The sequence below is a fragment of the Exophiala spinifera genome (genome assembly GCF_000836115.1).
Source record: "Exophiala spinifera strain CBS 89968 unplaced genomic scaffold supercont1.4, whole genome shotgun sequence".
Classification (NCBI taxonomy): domain Eukaryota; kingdom Fungi; phylum Ascomycota; class Eurotiomycetes; order Chaetothyriales; family Herpotrichiellaceae; genus Exophiala; species Exophiala spinifera.
Genome location: NW_015622516.1, coordinates 3001332 through 3022040, shown reverse-complemented (window position 1 = coordinate 3022040; position 20709 = coordinate 3001332). Strand labels below are relative to the sequence as shown.

The window sequence follows — 20709 nt, the reverse complement described above, 5'->3', positions numbered from 1 at the left end:
CTCCTAGGCACTTCCCTTATCATTCCCTCATTTCTTGTACAACCTAATTCGCATCACCATTCAAACCATCATCTCTGCTACTGAGGCCATCTTGCTTGCCAACTTCCAAGATGCAGCTTGCGATAATTGCCACTGTCGCGTTCTCATTCGTCGCGGGGGTGGCATCAAGACCTGCAAAATGGTTCGCTGAACTCGCAGATGATATTGGCTCACTGAATCTGGCACAACAGCTATGCAGCCTCAAGCCTTGTTTGTTCGGCGACGCGAGCTTCGATGGCTATTTGCTTTCCTGCCAATGCCCGGACATGCCAACTAACCTCGTAAGCAAAGGATGATCGAGGACATGAGAAGTGAGAACCTGACATGTGCCTTGAACAGTTTGCGGATCCTTGTGAAGGTCTCGAATGTCCCAGCGCTACCGAACCATTCTACTCAGTGTTGGATCAAGACTGTTACTGCGGCACAATGGAGGCATGGTTTGCCAAAGAGGAGAGCATATTGCAGCAACTTGAGAACGAAGGTCGCCTGGCTGTGCAAAAGGACATTTTCGATGAACAATATCCAGAAGAAGCAATGCGTTATGACCTCCGTCGGCGACAAGAATCGCCAACTGCTTCTACGCCAGCGCACACTGCGATTCCGACCTTCATACCTCCGCCTGCGCAAGACATCACGCCGGAACTTCTCAATCAGTCACTTAGTATTCAGCCACAAAACACGGCAACCATTTCCTCGATTATTCCCTACTTTATGGACAACGTGTTGAGCGTCTACATACAACTGAAAGGAATGGTTGCAGATACTCTGATTGTGAATGCAAGCGCTTCATTACCTTGTGGCGGTATTGGTGTTGACCCTGAGCCAAGCCTGGCCCTGGTCCCAAAGGTCGTCAAGCAAGGAGAGGGTCAGCCACAAATCCAGGTTGCCGACTGCCAATGCATCGCTGTCAACATGTACGATCCCAACTTCATCACTTACTGGATACAGAAAATCTCTGATGGGAGCATCTATTCCCTGACAGGAAGTAACAAGGTGATCGACATCGACAAAATGGACACGACTCAGAGCACGGCCTTGGATCTTGTCACTCTGTCTGCCGCACACACAGAGCGCAGCATCACAAACATCGAATATGTCCAACCGGTGCGACGCCAAATTTTTGGCATCAAATGTGGCCAGCCATGTCCTTTCTATCACATGCAGGTCATTCAAACCACGGACGGCTACTGTGGTTGCATGTTCCACGGCGCTGATGAGAAGATGGACCTTTCCACGAGAGCATTGATAGTTCCTGATATCAACGCTGCGACCATGACTGAAGCCGCCTGCAAGGCAATGCTCTGTTACAACAATGGCAATCAGCCAGCCGTCTTCAACCCATTTAGCTTGACTTGCTGGTGCAATAGTCCACCAGCCATTGACTACAACGCCGAGGGATGGAAACCTGACGCCTAATTTGCAGGTGATAAATGGAAGTGGAAACTGTTCTGTTGGACCACTGCAACACCACATTGTACTACCACAAGGAGAGGCTTGCGGGAAAGTAGTGCATGTGTCACATACACATACTCCCACACACACCACCCTTCTTGGTAATGGCTAGGCAATTGTCGAGTTGGGAGACACGAAGAACGACAAATTGGGAAGAGTTTTGTTCGTTTCGGCAGGAGGCCTGGTTACGGAGTCCAGCTCATGCGTCTTTCCTTTTCCACGAAGGCACTGTCTTTTTGATACCTGATTTCTACTTGTGCTTCATTGTCAAGCTGACAGGATATGGGAGACAGAAACACAGATTGGCGAGACAGACGAATGGCAGATTTGCAGAGACACAAACGAAGAAAAACAAAGAATCACACTCAGACACAGGACCATCCTCCGTAGACGTAGACGTAGAGTGATACACAAAGGGAATTAATATTGATCGATTCACACAGTATCCTAGAAGCAAGAAATGCTACACGTGCCAGTGTTTCCCCTGCCAGCATCCCATTTTGGTGGGGGAGAAGGAAAAGATTAGAACAACACCCCCAGTGTTGTCAAAAGGCACGTCTTGCAGGTGTAACTCAGCAAACCCATTGTGCGCCATCGCTTGCTATGTTCAACTCTAATACACACAACAACACCCCCATGTGGACCGACAAGATTGGGAAAATAGAGCCATGACTGTGCTGTAACTTCACCGTGACCGTAATCTCGCTGGACAGAGTTGCCAATCACAGCCCAAGATCACGGGTGATCAGTCATTGGTGTTTTTTTTTCTTTGGAAATTCGAAAGTGACCATCTTTCGGATCTGGCGGCTGACCTAGGTCCTGATTATTTCGGTTTCGTTTTTTTTTTTCCTTTTTGTGCATGGAAAACGCCACGCAACACGGATGAAGGGACGGCCACCGGAGCTTTTTGAAAAGTACACGACAGAGAGAAGCTTTGTACAAACGGGGAGGGTGGTTTGGGCAAACTATCCACTGGGTAGTGTTCCGCGCGAGTCTCTCGCTTGCGGTGTCGCGGTGTGAAGAACAAACAGGAAGAAAGGGATTTTGGTGACACCTTTGGCCATCCAGTGGGCAGAATGTGATGCTGAAATTTCCCGTGACTTGGAGGAGCAGACAATAGTCACGTCAGGGGCTTAACCAAGACATGGTCAGGAGGTCTTCGCATTCTGAAAGGGATAGGTCATCTTTGCCTAGTCTGTCAGGATCCCAACGAGCACTGTTATCTGCCCCTGACAGGAACAACAGGACTCTCCGAAATGGCATCTTTGGCGAGCGAGTTTCGCCAAGACATGGCATCGTAGAGGAAACCAGAACTTCGGCTCAGAGCATGGGCGTGTGCACTTCTTCACCATTACCGTCGCGAGGCCATGTTGCCAGGGCCGCTGCCACCTTCGCTCTGGCCGGGTAGAGGACCGCTGCCGGAAACATAGCTTGTCCTGCTCGGACTCGTGCGCTGAGTCGTCTCTTCAATGATGTCGCTCAACCTGGTGGGATGTCGATGTCTGGTGGCCTGAAGCTCCTCCCATCCCGTTTGAGCTTGTGTAACGATCGGCGGGGCCTCGGTTTCGTACCCTTCACCCTCATACTCTGGCATGCGGCCTTGCGGGATAGCGGGTAAGGGACCAGAAGTTGTTCGTGGAATTTGGACCTGTTGCTGCTGGGCTTGTTGAGGACGGTATTGTGCCGCATACATCCTCTCACGCTCAATATCGGCGGTGTGGTCATCGTCGTCTTCATCGGAATAATCACCTTCTCCGCCATCATCATCGCTCAGCTCGGCCCGAAGTCCAGATGGACCGATAGGCTGGCGGTAGGGTATAGAATGGCCCTGTGGATCACGCGTGTATTCGTCTTCCGACGCTCCGGACATGGTCGACGCAATGTATGATTGCTCCGTACCGCCCGTGCCTCGGCGTGTTGGTGCAGGCAAAGCACCGGACATCTGAGAGTTTGTGGCGGGACTCTGGCTGTAACGCAGCTCCTGAGCCGCACTTGTGGCAGCACGACTAGCGGCGATAGCTGCAGCGCTGGTCTGAGGCATTGTTGGCCGAGGCGGGGTAGTGTAGAACTGGGTCTCAGGTTCAGGGCCTGTCTGTATTGCTTCACGCTGACGGGAGGATTCTGTAAACGGGTCCGTCACCGTCGGAGAACCTCCTGTCTCAGGTTGGAAAGTGAACTGTCTGGTTTCTTCACCGGGAGAGTCCAAAGACGTTCCTGTTGTCTGGCTCTGGGATCGTGGCCGTTGAGCAGCAGAGCGCTGCTGACCCGACAGAATCGTAGGCCCAGCACCACCAGCAGGTCCTTCCCTTGTCTGCGGCCGGTAAGCCGAGCTGATTTGTCGATTGGATAGTCCTTGCATGGGGACGACCTGCACGCCCCCTATGAGTGTGGGCTCGCCACTTCTCAAAGCAATGGTTCTTTCGCGCTCTTCCTGTTCTCTTCGACCCAGCTCCTCCCAGGCTCGTCTAGCTTCTTCTTTGCTGATTTGCAGCTCTCTTCGCATCTCCTTGACAAGTTCTTCAGCTCGATTCCTATCTGCACGGACCACTTCAATGGACGTGGAGCTCACGGTCCGAGCTTCCCTTTCGGCACGAAGCTGCCGTTCCAGTTCCGCCTGCCGTTCTTGAGCTTGTTCCTGTTCTTGACGTGTCTCGAAGAACCACCGTTGGAATTTTCGCTCCGAGGACGCTCTTAGACGTTGCAATTCTACCACTGCGTGAAACAGATTAGCTCCCGCAGCGGACAAGTCATCAATTTGCCGAGCCATCTGTTTCTCTAATGGTTTGCCAGCTAGTTCATCGGCATTGTTTTGCATGCGGTGAATGAAGGATGATACAATGCCCTCCCAGTGGGCAGAGAGATCCTCCCACCGTTCAAATGCATTGGGGAAACGACTGCGACCAGCCGTCCCAGACGTTTGCGTGCTGGGCTGGGGTCCTGGTTGTGGTCCTGGTAGGGGTCCTTGTTGTGGCCCAGCTTGCAGTACCGGCTGTAATGGAGGCTGAGGTCTTGCTGATGGCGGCTGCTGCGGTTGTTGTGCAATCCGTGGTGTCTGTTCAGGTACTGCTGGTCTAGAAGTTGCGGGAAGGTTCAATTGCTCATATGCTTCTGTGCGATTTCGTTGCGTGCTTGCTGAAAGCCGGGGGTCTGTTCCACCACTTTGGCTAGGGACAAGGCCGGCGCGTGACGGGCCAGCCTGAGCTGGGACGATGCTCTCTTGCCGCCGATCAGAGCCAGCTGGCATTTGCGCAGACTGACCGCGTATGTGAAAGGTCTGCGTGGGCTGCGTTCTGCCCGTTGATGTTCTCGCAGTTGGTCGTGGTGTTTGATCTTCCCCAACGCCAACAACCTGTCCTCCCTGTTGTATCCTTCTCTGTTCCTCTTGGATGTTCCTGGCTGCTGCCTCTTCGGCTCTGCGAGCTTCCCGCAACCTCCTCTCTCGCATAACATCAGTGGGAGTCCGGTATCGAGGTGGTTCCGTTGCGGTCGGCCCAGTGCCGGCGGCTGCAGCCGTTCGTGGTGCTCCCCCATTCTGTACTCTTGCAGTGGCACCGGGCGCATTGCCCCTTACCAGATCTGACATTCGAGCCTGTTCCTCAAGCAGATCTGGAGTCAATGGCTTTGCATTTACACCGCTTCCTTTTCTTATGGCTTCCAAAGCAAATAGGATAGCGTTGTGGGTATGTCGAGAGACACGCGTTGACCTTCTAGGCCAATATGACTCGTCCTCTACCAATCGCTGGAAGTCTTGAGGGCTTGTAGACTCGGACACGTCAAAACCACTCAACTGGGTGGCAAGGCGGGCGTCTGGGCGCGGAGTAGGAGAGTATCCTACGCCTTCGGCTTGTTCAATTCTGCGCTCTTGCAACCTCGGGGTTCTTCTCAACGACCGGATACCACTAGAGGGTGAGGATAGAGGTGGTCTTTGGGATACAGGTGTAGATATGTGTTGCTGGCGTTGGGGTGAGGGTTTTCGTTCAGGGTCGTAATACTCGTAAAGGTCGTCAAGATGAGAAGGTCCGGACCGAGGCACTTCGACTGTCGGTTGTGGAGGAGGAGGAGGTGGAGGGTCGTTGGACAATGTGGTAAATGCGCCTGGCAGCGCAGGTTGGTCGGTGTGAAGATCTTGAGGTTCCAAGATGTGAGACGGGTCGCGCAAATGCTAGCAGTACAGAAAGGCTGAGCAGAGGTCAGTTAGAATATTGGGAGCCTTGGACAGTAACATTGACCTTGGTCAGGATGAAGGTTTGTTGGAATTAGTGTGTGGCTGGTCCAATGCCTGCGGCGGTGGTCAAAAATCACGGAGGTTGGTTTTCGCTAGAGAACCCGCGACTGCTGACGCGACGCACCCGTGTCGGCACACCTCTGAAGAATCTGGAGTGTTTGAGTTGATGCATGAAAATGATTCTGCCGGCCAAATCACATGAACTCAGCTTCAGGCGGGTTTGTGGTGTTGAGAAGGCGGACAGGTTCACAGAGTGGTGGGTGCGGCAGAACGATCGTGGAAGCTGTCGTCGCAGCTCCGATCTCTGGCACAGGCCACTTTGCGGAGAGCTTCGATAATGTCAAAGCTGCAAGGCAAGCAGTAGGACAGGGCTATCAGGGATATTTGACGTGTAGACTCTCTATATGTGCGTAGTGGTGCGATTTCACCAGTTCGATATCACGGGCGCAGCCTCGGGAGGGACGCGATGCGCCGTCACAGACCAGACGACAGCGGCCACGATGACGGGCAGAAGGCACCTGAAGGACAGTTAACGGTCGAGACGAGAATCTTGTCCGTCAAGCCAGTTGCCATGGCCGACTTCGCATCTCATCGCCTGCACAGGTTTGTGTTTGTTTCGCGGTTGCGCTGCGAATATCGAGGAGGCTGGCATTGGCCGCTCACACCGCTGGCGGGCGATGAGCTGGCATCAGCTATCGACGCCTGACTCTTGGGACACACCCCTGCTAGTTCCATCGCTACCGAGTTCGTGGAAATAGCTATGGTGATCACCGAACACACTGTATTGTCCGTATGTCTAATTGAGATTCCAGGTGTCGGCTACAAGGCGTGTACAAAACAGAGATTTGAATCTCCCACGCAGGTTCGCTTCTTCCTTCACACCATCTTGTTATCGACCAGGCACCAGGACCAGGCAGCTGGCCCCTTCAAGCTGCAGCTCACGGTTTGCACATCGAGAAATGGCCGTCGCATTGGCTCAAGGCCTTTCAGAGTCTTGCGAATCGGCAGCTCCAACAAACCCCCGGGGCCTTGTCTGGATCCCCTGGCGCAGATCCCACCGCGCCGCTCCGTGGATGCCGTTGCAAGGATCGCCAGGCTCTCTCGCCCTCTGGCTCAGTTACTGTGGCTGAGTACCAACTGCAAGCAGGTTTGCTCTCGCGTTTCGGACGGTGGCAACCTGACTATCAGTGCGATAGCTCAGCCGAACAGGGATACCAGGGATATTCGTCCCCTGCGTCTCTAATAGCGCTCGCTTTGCAAACCGGAATCGATCCGTTATGCAAGGGTTGAACTCAAGAATCCTCTGTAATGCAGCCCGCTCCTTATTCCTGTCTGCAACTGTCAGCTGTCAACTTAGATTCCCTCCAAAAATGGACGTGCTGCTCATGGAGTGCGTGACGGGATCGTCGACGTGCATACGCCTTTCTGACGCCTGAGATTAACCATGTCCCGAAACTGACATCCCGCGAAGTTGTACAGTGGCTTCGGTCAGATTCCCAACGGCGAATGGCAACTCTTTTTTGACAAGCCCTTTCTCAAGCCTCGATCTTGATGGCTATTGCCATCTCCTATAGGGATACGACGGATACGGAAGAGGCGCATGGCCTAGTTCGGCAGTCAACCGGACAATGGACTGTTGCCATCAATGCCGGAGCCGCGGATGCTCCTCTTTCAGTTCCGAAGTACGCTGATTGCTTCACGTACAGTACCAGGCTAGGGGATTGCGACTATCTTTTGACATCCGCAAAGCATGCACTTTCGACACGCTTACAGGTTGCAATCTGTCTTGCGCCTCGTTTTCCTATGCATCGCAGCTGTCAAAAACGGCACCATAGGTATTCTCCTTGCACTAGACCTGAACCCTTTCCATTACTATTGGTACTTGGGAATTGGTCGAGGCAAGCTTCAACATGTTTTGTCCCATGCGACCGGGTCTTCTTACACCCGCCAGCAGTTTGACGAAGAGTTTGCCCTTTGTTGCCTTGATCAACCCCAGCAAACGAATTGGAAGCGTCATCTCAGCCCCGTAGAAATTTCAAATGCAGTCTACAGTCGATCCCTGGACATGCATAGTCCTTGACAAGCTGGAACATGGGAGTACGATATCGATTCCGTGGTAGCAATCGGGTGCAATGAAAAGCCACCTGAGATGATTTCCCTTCGGACTACGCTTTGGATTATTTCATATACTCCTAAAGCTGCTTCCCTGCGAAACAATTTCCACTCGTCTTCCGAAATTGAAATTGTAACACTGGCTACCTTTGAACGATACTTAATCAGTTGTTGCACCTCCCCAAGTCCCCATTACATCTCAAGCAATTTCTTCCCTTTTGCCTGCCTGCAGTACTACGCCGCGACTGTTTTGCCTCGAAAGCACTTATCCAAGATGCGCCATCTTTTGTCACCGGCTCTCCGGAGGGCTCGCCGGGCATCACAAGGAGGAGACACGAAACGGTCCGAATCTCGAAACTCTGAACAGCTAGACCAGTCCATGTCGCATGATTCTTCTGCCTGTTCAGCCGTTCTCGGTTTATCGAACAGAAGGTCTTTCGCACTGCCTTCTGTACCCTCATCTCCTCTCCTGCTAGAGGAAATGTTCAAACTTTGGCCATCAGAGACAGTGTCAGACGCTACCATACAAAGCGTAAGCGGTACTGTGGAGTCGAAACAGGGTACATCCGTTACCATTGTGCAAGACTCGGGCGTCTGGGATCAAGATCTGCATCCGAGTCGTGAGGCAAGCTCACCTCTTCCCGAACTACATCCTACTCGTCTTCTAGCTCAATTCAGCACTCCTCTGAATAGACCAGCGACCCCGGTCCCATCTTTGACTTTCTCTCAGATCTCTACATGTTCTCGATCTTCCCGGGAAGTCACATCGTCTTCGCCGGATCAGGCCACCAGGAGTTCCGTGGTACATGGTCTCTGTTTGGCCAAGACATCAACAATTGGGTTAGAAGACAACGAGATGCTCGATCCTTTCTACACACCTCCACGAACCAGTGGTAATCGGAGTGCTAAACTAGCAACTGACGATTTTCCACCTTACGAAGCCTTCTATGTCAATCCTTGGACTGGTGGTTACGCTGGCGCCATTGCCCCGAGCACACAACCACGCCACGTCGCACCTAGTGCCCCAGAAATATCGTACATCGACTGGGACGATGAGGATGCTGAGCACACACATCGCCTGCCGACAGCCATTGCACGTATTCGAAAGAGTCTTGCCGACCTTCGTACGGCAGACCGCTTCACTTCAAGTCGAAAAGCATCTACCAGGACACAGGATAGTTCAGATGACGCTGTCCCATCAATCCCTCGACCAGCAACAGCGGATGATGGTGCTAGAGATGTAAAATGCTGCAGTCCCACGAAGATCACGCATGGTACACCAGACAAGACAACACTGTTATTTGACAAAGCTCTTCCACCTTTGCCCAACGAGCAGCTAACGACGACTTGCCCTGAACCGACAGACCAGTGTAGCCGAATGAGTGGGCGAAGCACCGAAGCAATGTCCAAGAGGTCCTCGCGCTCCCTCCCATCAAGCTTCATATCAGCCAACGAGCGTAGACGGACAATTGACTCGGAGCTGGAAGGTCCTGACCCTAGCTCACCTGTTGCCTTTCAGCATATCATCCCCCGGCATAATCAATCTCCAAGATCGGTTTCACCGCCCAAACTACGAAGGAGGGAGAGCTCCAATTGCTTATGTTTGAGAAGCGACAGACTCAACAAATCGGCATCGGTCATCGTCATGGAGAAGTGGCTCAGGAGCCCCTTTGCCAGCCAAAAAGGAAACTTGAAATGAGAATTGCGATGAGCGATGAGTTATTTTCGAAGTCTTGCGTTTCTTGTGTTGGTCGAGCGAGCGAAGTCAAGCTACGTTGTATCGATGGTACTGATTCAGACATGGAGTGAGCGCGAATATGGTTGTACTATACGAGTGAATTGGGCGTTGTTTATGATGATGATGATGATGACGATGAGGCCCATGATGATTCTGTTGTTGAATACTGTATAACATCGAAATATTCTCTTAGGGTAACAATCCGAATATCCATCCAACAGTGCTTTGTTGTCATCTTTCTTTTGTCCGAGTCGAGTGTAGGACCCCATAGACGTCTAGGTCGTTTGGTGCGCCAGGGGTCTGGGGGAAGATTCAGGGGCTGGATGTGTGGCGGTGACTTGACTACGTGGCGGTGTCTGCAGTGGCTCGTCTCGCCAGAGTCACCACCAGCAGCATTCTGAAAGTGAATAGACCATATTCTCCGTGTGCACCCTGCCGGCCCTTATCAGCCGTCTGTGGCCACGATTTAAGGATCCTCCAAACATCGGCGCGAAAGTGGCCTCTCAGATTGACCGGAGGCTCGACAATGCTGTCTGCCAAAGGGTGTTATCATCTTAGTGCAAGCGCTATCGATGATCACCGCCGGCGGAGATATCCAAATCATCTAAGCCGGCATGGCTTGGTGTCGCTTCTCATGCCTGGCCCAACAAGCAATATCTCGAAATCGAGGTCAGAATAATCAGTCCATCTCGAATCATGTCGGCAGTTTGCTAATCTTAAAGGAAGAGATGAGATACCGACTAAACTATAGAGAAACGCTCGCACGGACGCACGCCCAGGTCATCACTGCTTCAAGAATCCTCAAGCAAAAGCACCTATTTCAGCCAGCTTACTTACTTGCCGTCTGAGTAGGTGATTACTTTTGACAAGTCCTCCTACTGGTACACCAGGACGCGGCAGCCGGACTCAAGATGCCGAGTGATTCAGTGAAGCACGGGGCACCTCCACCACTCAAGGACAAGAATGCATCAATCATCGTCATTGGTGCTGGCGTATTTGGGCTCAGTACGGCAGTACATCTCGCTCAACGAGGCTTCAAGAACATCACCATCTTCGACAAACAGCCATATCATGAGAGCCGCTACTCGTATTTTAAAGGATGCGACGCCGCCTCGGCCGACATAAACAAGATCTTCCGCTCCGCGTACGGAGCTCAGGCCGAGTACCAGGCTCTGTCGCTGGAAGCGTTTGATGCATGGCAAAAATGGAATGCCGAGCTTGCTTCTGATGGCGACGCCGTACCGGCGGGGATGACCAAAGACGACAAAGTCTTCATCAACAATGGCAACCTTAGTTTGACGGACAAACCGGTGGTTCCAGACTTTGAGTTAGCCACGGTACGGAGCATGCAAGAGGCAGGACACCCAGACTCTCAACTCATCACTTCCGACGCGAGACATGTCCAGATCGCCCACGACAGAGGTTTTGGATTCGCCATCGATCCTTTCAACCGACAATCACGAGGACAAAGCCACCTCGGCGTTCTCGACACGACGGGCGGTACCATCCTTGCGGACAAAGCATGCTCATTTGCTCTTCACAAGGCGGAGAGGTTGGGTGTACGCACGATTTTCGGCGCGCGCTCCGGCCTATTCGAATCCTTCCTCCGATCCAAGGCGGGAAAAGTCATGGGCATACGCACACTAGACGGCAAACACCATCATGCAGCCCGCGTCATCTTAGCATGTGGCGGATGGACACCCTCGCTGCTTCCCTCGTTAGACTCGGTGTGCGAAACGACCGCCGGGTCTGTGGTGATGATGAAACTGCCTCCGGCTCTGACTCAGAGATACGCCGCCGACAGGTTTCCGTCGTGGCAGTACAAGATGCGCGATGGAGCCGACGGCGGGCTGTACGGCTTCCCCGCCACGGCCGACGGATTCATGAAGATCGGCTACCGGGGCACGAAGTACACGAACCCGCGTGTGCAGGTCGACGGTTTAGAGCGCAGCGTTCCCATCACGCGTTACACCTGCCCCGAAGCCGTTACGGACCAAATTCCTGCGCAGGCAATGAGGGTGCTAAAACGCTTCATCGACGATTTCCTACCTGACTTGCCTGCCAGTGAGGTTGATATCGCCATGACGAGACTCTGCTGGTACACGGACTCGTGGGACAATCATTTCGTCGTCGACTATGTTCCCGGCTATGAGAACGTGATGGTCGCCACCGGGGGTAGTGGGCATGCGTTCAAGTTCCTCCCCAATATTGGTGAGTGGATCGCGGACATCGTCGAGGGAAAGGGCCTAGAGAGGCAGCTCGTTCAGAGTTGGCGGTGGCGTACGAGACCCGAAAGGGGAGAACAGGTGATTAATGAGCTGATGGAGGGGAGCGGAGGGCACAGAGCGCTGCAGAGGACGAAGATGTCGAGTCCTCGAGAGCTCAAGCTGGTACAGGGAGCAAATTTGTAGGTCTGCATACTGTAAATTTGTGCAAGCTACAGGCTGAGTCACGTCAAAGAGAAAGGGGAGGCGTCAAGACACATGCAAGTAATCTTGACAGCTACCTTTTGTTAACTTGTCTCGTCGTTGATAATACTTCCTTTTGACGCCATCGAGGTATCTACGAAGGCCACATCACAAGACGGTGATGTACTGTTGAGCAATCTTAATGCTGAAGCGTGTGTAACATGTTACGGCATAGAGACGGTCAGTGTGTCACAATGCGATAAAGGCTACAAATACACTTCCACTTGGTCCCGGCATGTATTTTTGGTCTTCCTCATCTTGGCTCTTCCTCATCTTGGCTCTTCCTCATCTTGGCTCTTCCTCATCTTGGCTCTTCCTCTGGTGTCTCTCATTACACCATTTTAACCATGCCGTCTCGTCCGCAGCGTCCTCTCCCCACTGGCAACCTGGCATCTATATATATACTCTCTCTATCTCAGGTTCCGCCAAACGAAAACAGAGTATTTACAAGTCTTCATCGCCCTTACTCACGTGGTCAACCATGACTTGTATCTATCTGTCGTCTTGGTGCTTCTTCTCACGTCTCGTCGATCAGCAGGCACAAACGCGTACGGCGGTTCCACGGCTACTCGCTGGTCGCTGGTCACCCGCCCCTGAAACCCGACGATGTATGGAATCACGGCATGGCCGCCGGTTCCTGCTTGACCTCATTCACCGGCGCGACCGGCCTCCCCGTCTTGAACAACGACCTGATGTTCTCGAAACACTCCCTCTCGGACTTTTGGAACGCCAGATCCGTCAGCCCGCCCATGTGGGGCTGCAGGACGACCTTGTCGCTCGTGCGGAAGTAGTCGTTGATGCGAGGCTCGTTGGCGAACACGTCCAGGCCGGCGCGTGTCACTTTGCCGGACTCGAGGGCGTCGATCAGCGCGTCCTCGTCCACGACGGGCCCCCGCGCCGTGTTGACCAGGAAACCCCCGTCCTTCATGGCGGCGAACTGGGCCGTGGAAATCAGGTTCTCGGTCTGCTTGTTCAAGGGGCAGCTGATGGACACGACGTCCGACGCCGCCAGCAGCTCGTTGAGCGTCGCGTAGTACGTCGACAACCCGTGCCTTTCCTCCTCGTCCCTGGGGAGTCGTCTGCGGTTGTGGTAGACCGTCTTCATGTTGAACGCGGCCGCCTTGCGCGCGAGGTGCTTGCCGATCGCTCCGGCGCCGACGATGCCGAGCGTCAGGTTCGTCGGGTCGCGTGCCGGCACGATGTTGGCTTTCCACGTGCCGTCGCGCGCTTGTCTCTCGCCGCGCGTCGTGTCTCGAAGCACCGCGAGGACGAGGAACATGGCCATGTCGGCCGTGGCTTCGGCGACGGCGTTGATCGTGTTGCAGAACCAGACGTTCTGGGATGTCATCCAGTCCACGTCGAATTCGTTCTTTTTATAACAAAAAATCACTCATGGTTCCAGGTCAGTGTGCTGCTCTTCTGATCATCAGAAAGCTCGGTATTCCCTTGCCTGTGTCTGGACGTGATATCATGACAACGGCAGGAAAAAGGGGGGTGTCGGATCGGGGTCGGGGTCGGGGTCGTTTCTATCATGGTGATGGCGATGACGACGACGACGAGGAGGAGGGTGATGATGATGCCACTGGAAGAGAGAAAGAAAAAAACGGGGGCGACTTACAAATCCAGCAGATGCAGAGGTGATGATCTTGCACCCGGGCAGCAGATCTTTGAGCAGATCTTCGTCAAAGGGCTCGTACGGCGGAGTCCCCATTCGAATGATGAATGCGTCTACAGGCCTCTCAGCAACAAGCGCCGGGAGCATCTCCTTCGTTTGCTGCCGGTTGGTAGCGTCCAGGACCTCAAAGTCGAAATCTTTGCGGAATTCTTCGAGGAAGTCTGCACCGACATACTTCGGGTCTCCCAGGGCCACGACGCGTGGTTTGGTCGAGACTTTTTCACCTGGAGACATGATAGTGACTTGAGGGGGGGCAATCCAAGACAGTTTGTCGAATAATATGGATGAAGTGTGTGGTTCGCGATTAAACCGTATATAACTTCTAATTTTCTGGACAGCAAATCAAGTGTTGGATGTCAATATCAGAAGTACAAATACAGCACGCAAGACGGAGAATCTCTGCTTTGGAGTTCCCCGACCGAAAGGGACCCAAGCAGACTTAGCGAGTATGCGACGGATGCGAGCAAGCGGGAAAGGAGAACACTATCTTCAAAAATGCCGCTCGCGACCTTTGTTCGTCGTGGAAATCCGAAACGGAGGCGGATAGCGGCCGAGCGCGGTAGAGGTAAAGTTCAACTTAGATTCAACCCAGACACAAAAACCAAAGAGATCGAAAGGATTCCAGATATTGGGCCACCGATACTGGAAATGCAGAGCCACACGAACTGCACATACAATAGGGTGCTTGTTTGAATTGACGTACAGGACCGGAGGTTGACCAGGGCCTTAACCAATCGAGTGTGTTGATAGTGGCATAGCGGCGCCCCGACCTAATTATCCGGCTAAGCACCTTGTCGGTGGTGTAGATATACTTGGGTGCCGCCTCCGCAATCAACAGCTTGACGACGTTCTCACCCGTCCTGCTCGCGCACTCCGTACAGTAGTTTGCTGGAACAGTTGCATCATCCACGTCCGCATATACCACGAGAGCCTAATAACAGCCTCGTGATTGAGGATTCTGAATTGGTTTTGCCTTCAAGACATGCCTCGAGTGTTTCGTGTACGGTTTTCCAAGAACGCCCGTTCGGTCGATCCGAACCTCCACGTTGATGCGGCCTCGCATCAAGCTTTCATTTCCGCGCACATCCATCGAAAGAGTCGGTACGGGTGCCAAGAATGCAAAAAAAAGAGGGTAAAATGCGACGAGACATTTCCGAGATGCGGGAGGTGTCAGCGACACAGGCTCCCTTGCAACATATCCATCAGGCCACCCCTTTGGCGTCTGGAAACACCAGAGTTTCGAAAAAAGACCACTGTTCCTGCGCCATCTAGCTCCCTGGCCGTCGATGCGAATCTTTTGCAATGGTGGCTGGATTCAACCTGCAAGCTATTCGTTCTGGATCCTCATTCTAACCCTCTGTCTTTCCCGATCGTTGAACATCTCGCAATCTCTCCTGCTCTTCGTTTTGCTATAGAGAGTTTCAGCGCCGGTCATAAAGGCCTTTGGGGTCCCAACTCTAGGGTGGAATTTCTCGAAAAGCGAGGCCTGGCCTTGAGTCTCTGCCGAGCCGAACTGGCATCGAAAGCCGTACCTTTGGAAACCGTCTTCTTCACCGTCCTGCTCGTTGGCGTCACCACACCCTTTATGGGGAATATCGATGATTACGGGAAAGAGCATCTTATTGGTGCGCGCGCGATCACTGGTCTTCTTCTTCAACAAGACGAGTCGGAGCGTAGTTCGAAGATCGGACAGATTCTCGCTTACTATACCTGGTGGGACATGGCTTGCTCCTTCTGCATCGATCCGCAGGAATTGCCTCCTTTGAGCACTTCAAAGGTTTTGTCCATTATCGGTCGTGAAACCCAGCCACTCCCCTCGCGTTTCGCAGGATGCATGGTGGAGATTTACCATTTGCTTGGACTTCTTCTGCGTTATTGCATGCACGTCCTTCGAGGAGGCGTCCGCGATGCGGAACACGAAAAGACGCTGGAAAGAGCATTGAGCGATTGGAACCCAATGCGAGTCCTGGACGAAGACGTAATCTTCGCTGAAGCCTTTCAAAAACACGGCCTCATCATCTTCCATCGCGTCTGTCACATGCGATCGGCCGACTTCGATGAGGGAGCGGGGCCGAGCACAGCCTTAACAACCCAAATACGCCAATACGCCATCACGATCCTCTCCACAGTGTTAAATTGTCAGATTGGAACTCCGTTTTGGAACAACCTGACTATCCCTCTGTTGACCGCGGGAGCCGAGCTGACGATGGATGATCAAGCGCTGAGAGAGAACGTCAGACAGGCATTATCGTCCGTCCGCTTCCAGTGTCAGACCATAACACTGATGCGAGCCCAGAATCTCCTCGAGGAAATTTGGTCTGTACGTGACCGTGGGATCAAGATTTCTTATCTGGAGTTAATGCTTCTGAAAGGATGGAACTTTTCCCTGGTATGAAATGTGGGAGCTATCTGGCACGCACTATACATGGTACTTTGCCTACAAAAGCTCTCAATATTTTCCAAGCCAGGTCGAGGAAGTATCTTGACCGGCACATCGATGTTGCACACGTCTCAAGATGGGAGGTTCTCCCGAGCTCATGCCGTCCAACCTCCATCAGCCGCGTAGACAGAACCAGTGACGAACGACGCCTCATCACTAAGCAGGAATGCCACGATGTTGGCTACTTCGATTGGGTCTGCAATCCGCTTCAATATCTGACCACTTATCTCGGCCGCCCTGATGTTTTCGTCTGCGGGCATCATGGCCGTTTCAATTGCCCCTGGAACTCATATATTAGGGAAACGAATTTGACTCGGCAATGATAACATCCTTGGTCAACGTACCTGGAGCGACGCAATTGAATCTAATGTGTGGGTTTTCCTTGGCGGCGCTCTTCGTCATGCCGATCACGGCGTGCTTGCTGGCAACGTAGGGTCCCATGGTCGCAAAGCCCATCAGACCTGCAGCGCTAGAAGCGTTCACCTGTCCAGTGTTTCAACATCAGTACGAGGGAGATATGGATAAGGGGAAATTGAAGACTTCGACTCACAATACTCCCACCAGGAGTCATGTGTCGCACCTCGGCTCCCATAGACAAGAACACCCCCTTTGCGTTTACGTCCATGTGAAAGTCCCAGTTTGCCTCGGTTTCATCCTGGACCTTGTTCAGATGTTTCCAGGCAAGGACTCCAGCGAAATTGGCCGCGCCATCCAACCGACCCAATTCTTTGACTGTGCGTTGAATCCAGCTGTCGATGGCGGCCGCATCGCGTACGTCAACGATAGTATAGATATGACTTTTATCGCCGGGAAGCGAGTCAAGAGTCTTTCGAAGGCCCACTTCGTTCAGGTCCGCCAGGGACACGACTGCGCCCCGACTCGCGAGTACCTGGGCGACACAAGCTCCCATACCCGACGCAGCTCCAGTGATAGCAATCTTATGAAAACGTTAGATTTTGTTGAAAACACCTTGATTCGAAAACACATACCACTTTGCCTTGCAGAGGCAGAGAACCCACCCATCCATTCATGCGTGGGCTATCTTTGGGTGAGGCCATCGCGACGTTTGAAGATGGGGACGGTTCTAGTTCGTTGGGAAAGGACAATGCGGCTTAATTCCATAATGAATTCATGGAATATATAGGTTTGGCCGAGGCGGCAGAGTTTCTGCTGCAGCGTCTCAGTAAGACTGCGGAGCGTGTATATCCATCTCACTAGTATGGACATCGGCCTAACTATGATTCCGGAGTACTCGTCTAGAGTGCCAGGGTTAGGATCATGTAATGTTCCAGAAATCGTAATTTGTCTGTACGCCATACGTGTTACGAGCAGTAGCGATGGTAATGTCCAGACCGACTAGAGCGTCAACTGAGATGAAATCTCATCGGTCACCTACCAATCTTTGAGGGATTGAGGACCGCATTGCATCCTAATCCAGTAACAATATGGATGGCTAGGTGCACCATTCAGGTCTAGCCTCGAAGAGTAATTCCGGTTTGCATCCGAATTCGGGAAGAAATATAAAGCTTGTTATACGCACGGAAGGGGTGATGGCACTGTGGGGTCGGACCTATATGTGGACCCGGTAGCCGTCTGCGCTCGCCGCTAGTTCACGTAATTAGGGCATAGGGTTCAGGGATACTTATCACTTCGAGATGTGCTCTTGGAGAGATATCAAACAAATACAATTTCGTATCAGTCCTCAATAAGGCAAATAATTGCCTCTCAATCATTTTGCTACCAACTACGAGTTGGGCTCTTGCCAATCAATCAAACCCTTCTTATCTATCTCATCAAGTCACAACATTGAGGATATTTACACTCAAGCGCGCAGTCGAGAGGATAGTCGAGATATAATAACCGTGATAGGTTTTCGTCTCATCCTCTTGTAGCTTGTACCTCTTGTGACCAGGATTGCACTTGGTGTTCATGAGCAGGTGCACCTGTTGGAAGCCACTGTGGAAGCTCTCACACCTCACCAAGCACTCCATCACGACTTGCAAAGATGTCTACACTAAGCTCCCACGAGCACAAGATTCAAGCAATGTCTGGAGATCAACGTGCCGACAAGGAGCCTGCTATTCACTCAGTACCGACCACAGACACTAATATTGGTCGTGTTTCAACGCATAAGAAGCCATTCACAGTATTGTCTGCCTTATCCCTAGGCTTCAACATCACCAACACCGGTATATCGATGGTGCTTGTGATTAGCAACACCGTCTTCGGCGCAGGACCCTTGTTCTTCTATTCCACGCTCCTGATCGCCGCGGTCACTTTCTGTGTTGCCGTCACACTCGGCGAGCTCGTCTCTGCCTATCCTCACGCCGGTGGCCAATACTTCTGGGCTGCACAGCTGTCTCCGGAGAGGTATCGTCGATTCTTCTCTTACATGACGGCCATCTTGTCTTGGGCAGCCGTCATCTGTATCTGCGCGTCGAGCGCACAAGCATCAGCGAATATTACCTTCCAAATGGTTCTCTTGAGCCGGCCGGATTTCGGATACCAGAGATGGATGGGCTTCTTGGCTATGGAAGGTTACAACATCCTGGCTGCCTCTCTCACAGTCTACGAGTATGTGCTTCCGAAGCTGTCCAAGGGCTTCTTGATGTTTGTCATTGTCGTCACGTCGGCGCTATTTATCGCCCTATTAGCACCGTCAAGTCCCAAGCAGTCTGCGGCTGTGGTCTTTGGAGCTCGTGAGTACTTCAATCTATCAGGATGGCCCAATGGCGTTGCCTTCCTGATCGGCATGAACGGTGTCAACTGGGGCTTCTCCTGTCTCGATGCGGCAACCCACCTAGCCGAGGAGATTCAGCACCCTCGCAAGAACATCCCCATTGCTTTGCTGTGCGTCACGGGGATGGGGCTTCTGGTTGGGATAATGATGTCCCTTGCCATCTACTTCGCGGCATTTGATCTCCAAGGGACTACCGACATCATTGCACTTCTCAACGCTGTCTTCAACAACAATCCTACCTGCGCTTACGTGCTTGGTATATCCATGCTCTTCTGTCTTGTCAATGCGCTGGCCAGCGCGCACGCATGGCAGGCGCGCATTACCTGGTCTCTAAGTCGCGACCAGGGCACCCCGTTCCACTCCTACATGAGCAGACTGGCGCCCGACCCCTTTTTAACTCCCCTGTGGGCGACTCTCTGGGGAGTCTGTTGGGTCGGTCTTTGCGGTTTCCTCTACCTTGGATCTCTGACGGCTTTCAACGCCTTCGTCTCTGGAGGTGTCCTCCTTCAGTACATTACTTATGCCACACCAGCAGCGCTACTACTTCTCCATGGTCGCAAAAATCTCATTCGTGGGCCTTTTTTCTGGCCAAAATTCGGGCCCGTGGCGAACGTGATTGTCATCCTATGGACCCTATTGACACTTATTATATACAGCTTCCCCTATTTCTTGCCCATTGCCGCAGATACCATGAACTACGTCTCGGTCATGGTGGTATTTGCAATTCTTTATGCTATAACGTTCTGGATCGCGTATGGACGCAAGCACTACAGATTGTTAGATATTCAACTGGCTTCTGATTGAAATACTTGGGTTATTCCCATATGCTACTATGTTACGAAACACGGGACAAGCAAGACACGGATTCTTAGGGCGCAATTTTAGGCTGGAGTAATACTGATCCGCATGGTCTGCTTCACAGACCTGCCAGAAGTATCCTGGGCTTCATCATCCTGTGATTGTCTAACTTGTATATGTCGGTGAGGAGGGCTAGGCTGGAAGCCTTTAGCATCGAAGCAACACAGACTTTCCATATCGAGTCTGAGCATTAGTTCCCCCTTGTGCACCAAGATTGTCTGCTCCAGAAACCACAGAGGATGATCTTGATGCTATGGCAATATATGGCAATTCCTGAAGGAGAGCGTAGGATGAGCCATCACCCCGGGCATGTGATGAATATCGTAATCGTCGTCGTGCAAACGCTACTCGGTAAGCGTGCCCACGATTTGGCTTCGCGTCGTGACTAGAATCATGCGCCATCTAGATTCTGGAGTATGGAGCTCGAATGCTGTAGACACTGCATCAGTAACACTTCCCCTCTGAAATAATTTCCCCTTTCGGGCCCAAGCCGATTGGCAGTAGATAAAGAAAGGCAATTTTAATTACGATCTTTGCTGGATCGCTCACCCCGCGAACGAATGAATCCCTCCAGCCTCAGAGAAAAGTCAGTCTTCGAAAAATGTGCTTGTCACGGACCCATCACACCAAGTGGACCAGGAAGGTGGGAAGCTTAAGTTTGTTCATCGGGTTGTCCCTGTCCCTTGTTTAGGCAAGTGTTTCTAGACGTAGTAAGTCAATTCGCTGAACCAGAAGTGTTAGGCCGTTGGTGGAGATTCCGGTTGTCTCGTACGGGAGGACTACCGACGTGGCTATCTCGCAGTTGGCGTCCAGAAGTCTTGCCATTTCCAAAGCATGGACCATTTCATTTGTGCAACTCACATGCTGGTAACTTGGTCGACTGATCACAAGTAAAACTGGCCTGCGCCGAGAGGTGTGTCGATGAACCGCTTCCAGTGGAGAGTCTCGTCAAGACGCCCAGA

General features: G+C 52.4%; 8 protein-coding genes across 8 annotated transcripts; 5 read left to right on the top strand and 3 right to left on the bottom strand.

Annotated features, from left to right (window-relative positions):
* Positions 1-110: 110 nt before the first annotated feature.
* Positions 111-1455, top strand: PV08_06302 (uncharacterized protein; the record flags this gene model as incomplete). The annotated part of the gene is made up of 2 exons (XM_016380640.1): positions 111-320; positions 379-1455. The coding sequence occupies 2 exons, from the start codon at positions 111-113 to the stop codon at positions 1453-1455; spliced, it is 1287 nt and encodes a 428-aa protein (XP_016236467.1).
* A 1387-nt stretch (positions 1456-2842) lies between these two features.
* PV08_06301 (uncharacterized protein) lies at positions 2843-5888 on the bottom strand (the record flags this gene model as incomplete). The annotated part of the gene is made up of 2 exons (XM_016380639.1): positions 2843-5653; positions 5841-5888. 2 exons carry the CDS (start codon positions 5886-5888, stop codon positions 2843-2845), a joined length of 2859 nt encoding a protein of 952 aa, XP_016236466.1.
* Positions 5889-8102: 2214 nt separating this feature from the next.
* On the top strand, positions 8103-9527 carry PV08_06300 (uncharacterized protein; the record flags this gene model as incomplete). Its single annotated transcript, XM_016380638.1, has 1 exon — positions 8103-9527. The coding sequence occupies one exon, from the start codon at positions 8103-8105 to the stop codon at positions 9525-9527; it is 1425 nt and encodes a 474-aa protein (XP_016236465.1).
* Positions 9528-10477: 950 nt separating this feature from the next.
* Positions 10478-11977, top strand: PV08_06299 (uncharacterized protein; the record flags this gene model as incomplete). Its single annotated transcript, XM_016380637.1, has 1 exon — positions 10478-11977. The coding sequence occupies one exon, from the start codon at positions 10478-10480 to the stop codon at positions 11975-11977; it is 1500 nt and encodes a 499-aa protein (XP_016236464.1).
* Positions 11978-12650: 673 nt separating this feature from the next.
* PV08_06298 (uncharacterized protein) lies at positions 12651-13943 on the bottom strand (the record flags this gene model as incomplete). Its single annotated transcript, XM_016380636.1, has 2 exons — positions 12651-13403; positions 13653-13943. 2 exons carry the CDS (start codon positions 13941-13943, stop codon positions 12651-12653), a joined length of 1044 nt encoding a protein of 347 aa, XP_016236463.1.
* A 748-nt stretch (positions 13944-14691) lies between these two features.
* PV08_06297 (uncharacterized protein) lies at positions 14692-16104 on the top strand (the record flags this gene model as incomplete). Its single annotated transcript, XM_016380635.1, has 2 exons — positions 14692-14810; positions 14916-16104. 2 exons carry the CDS (start codon positions 14692-14694, stop codon positions 16102-16104), a joined length of 1308 nt encoding a protein of 435 aa, XP_016236462.1.
* Positions 16105-16244: 140 nt separating this feature from the next.
* On the bottom strand, positions 16245-17207 carry PV08_06296 (uncharacterized protein; the record flags this gene model as incomplete). Its single annotated transcript, XM_016380634.1, has 4 exons — positions 16245-16429; positions 16494-16632; positions 16700-17086; positions 17139-17207. 4 exons carry the CDS (start codon positions 17205-17207, stop codon positions 16245-16247), a joined length of 780 nt encoding a protein of 259 aa, XP_016236461.1.
* A 947-nt stretch (positions 17208-18154) lies between these two features.
* PV08_06295 (uncharacterized protein) lies at positions 18155-19693 on the top strand (the record flags this gene model as incomplete). Its single annotated transcript, XM_016380633.1, has 1 exon — positions 18155-19693. The coding sequence occupies one exon, from the start codon at positions 18155-18157 to the stop codon at positions 19691-19693; it is 1539 nt and encodes a 512-aa protein (XP_016236460.1).
* Between the last annotated feature and the right edge of the window lie 1016 nt (positions 19694-20709).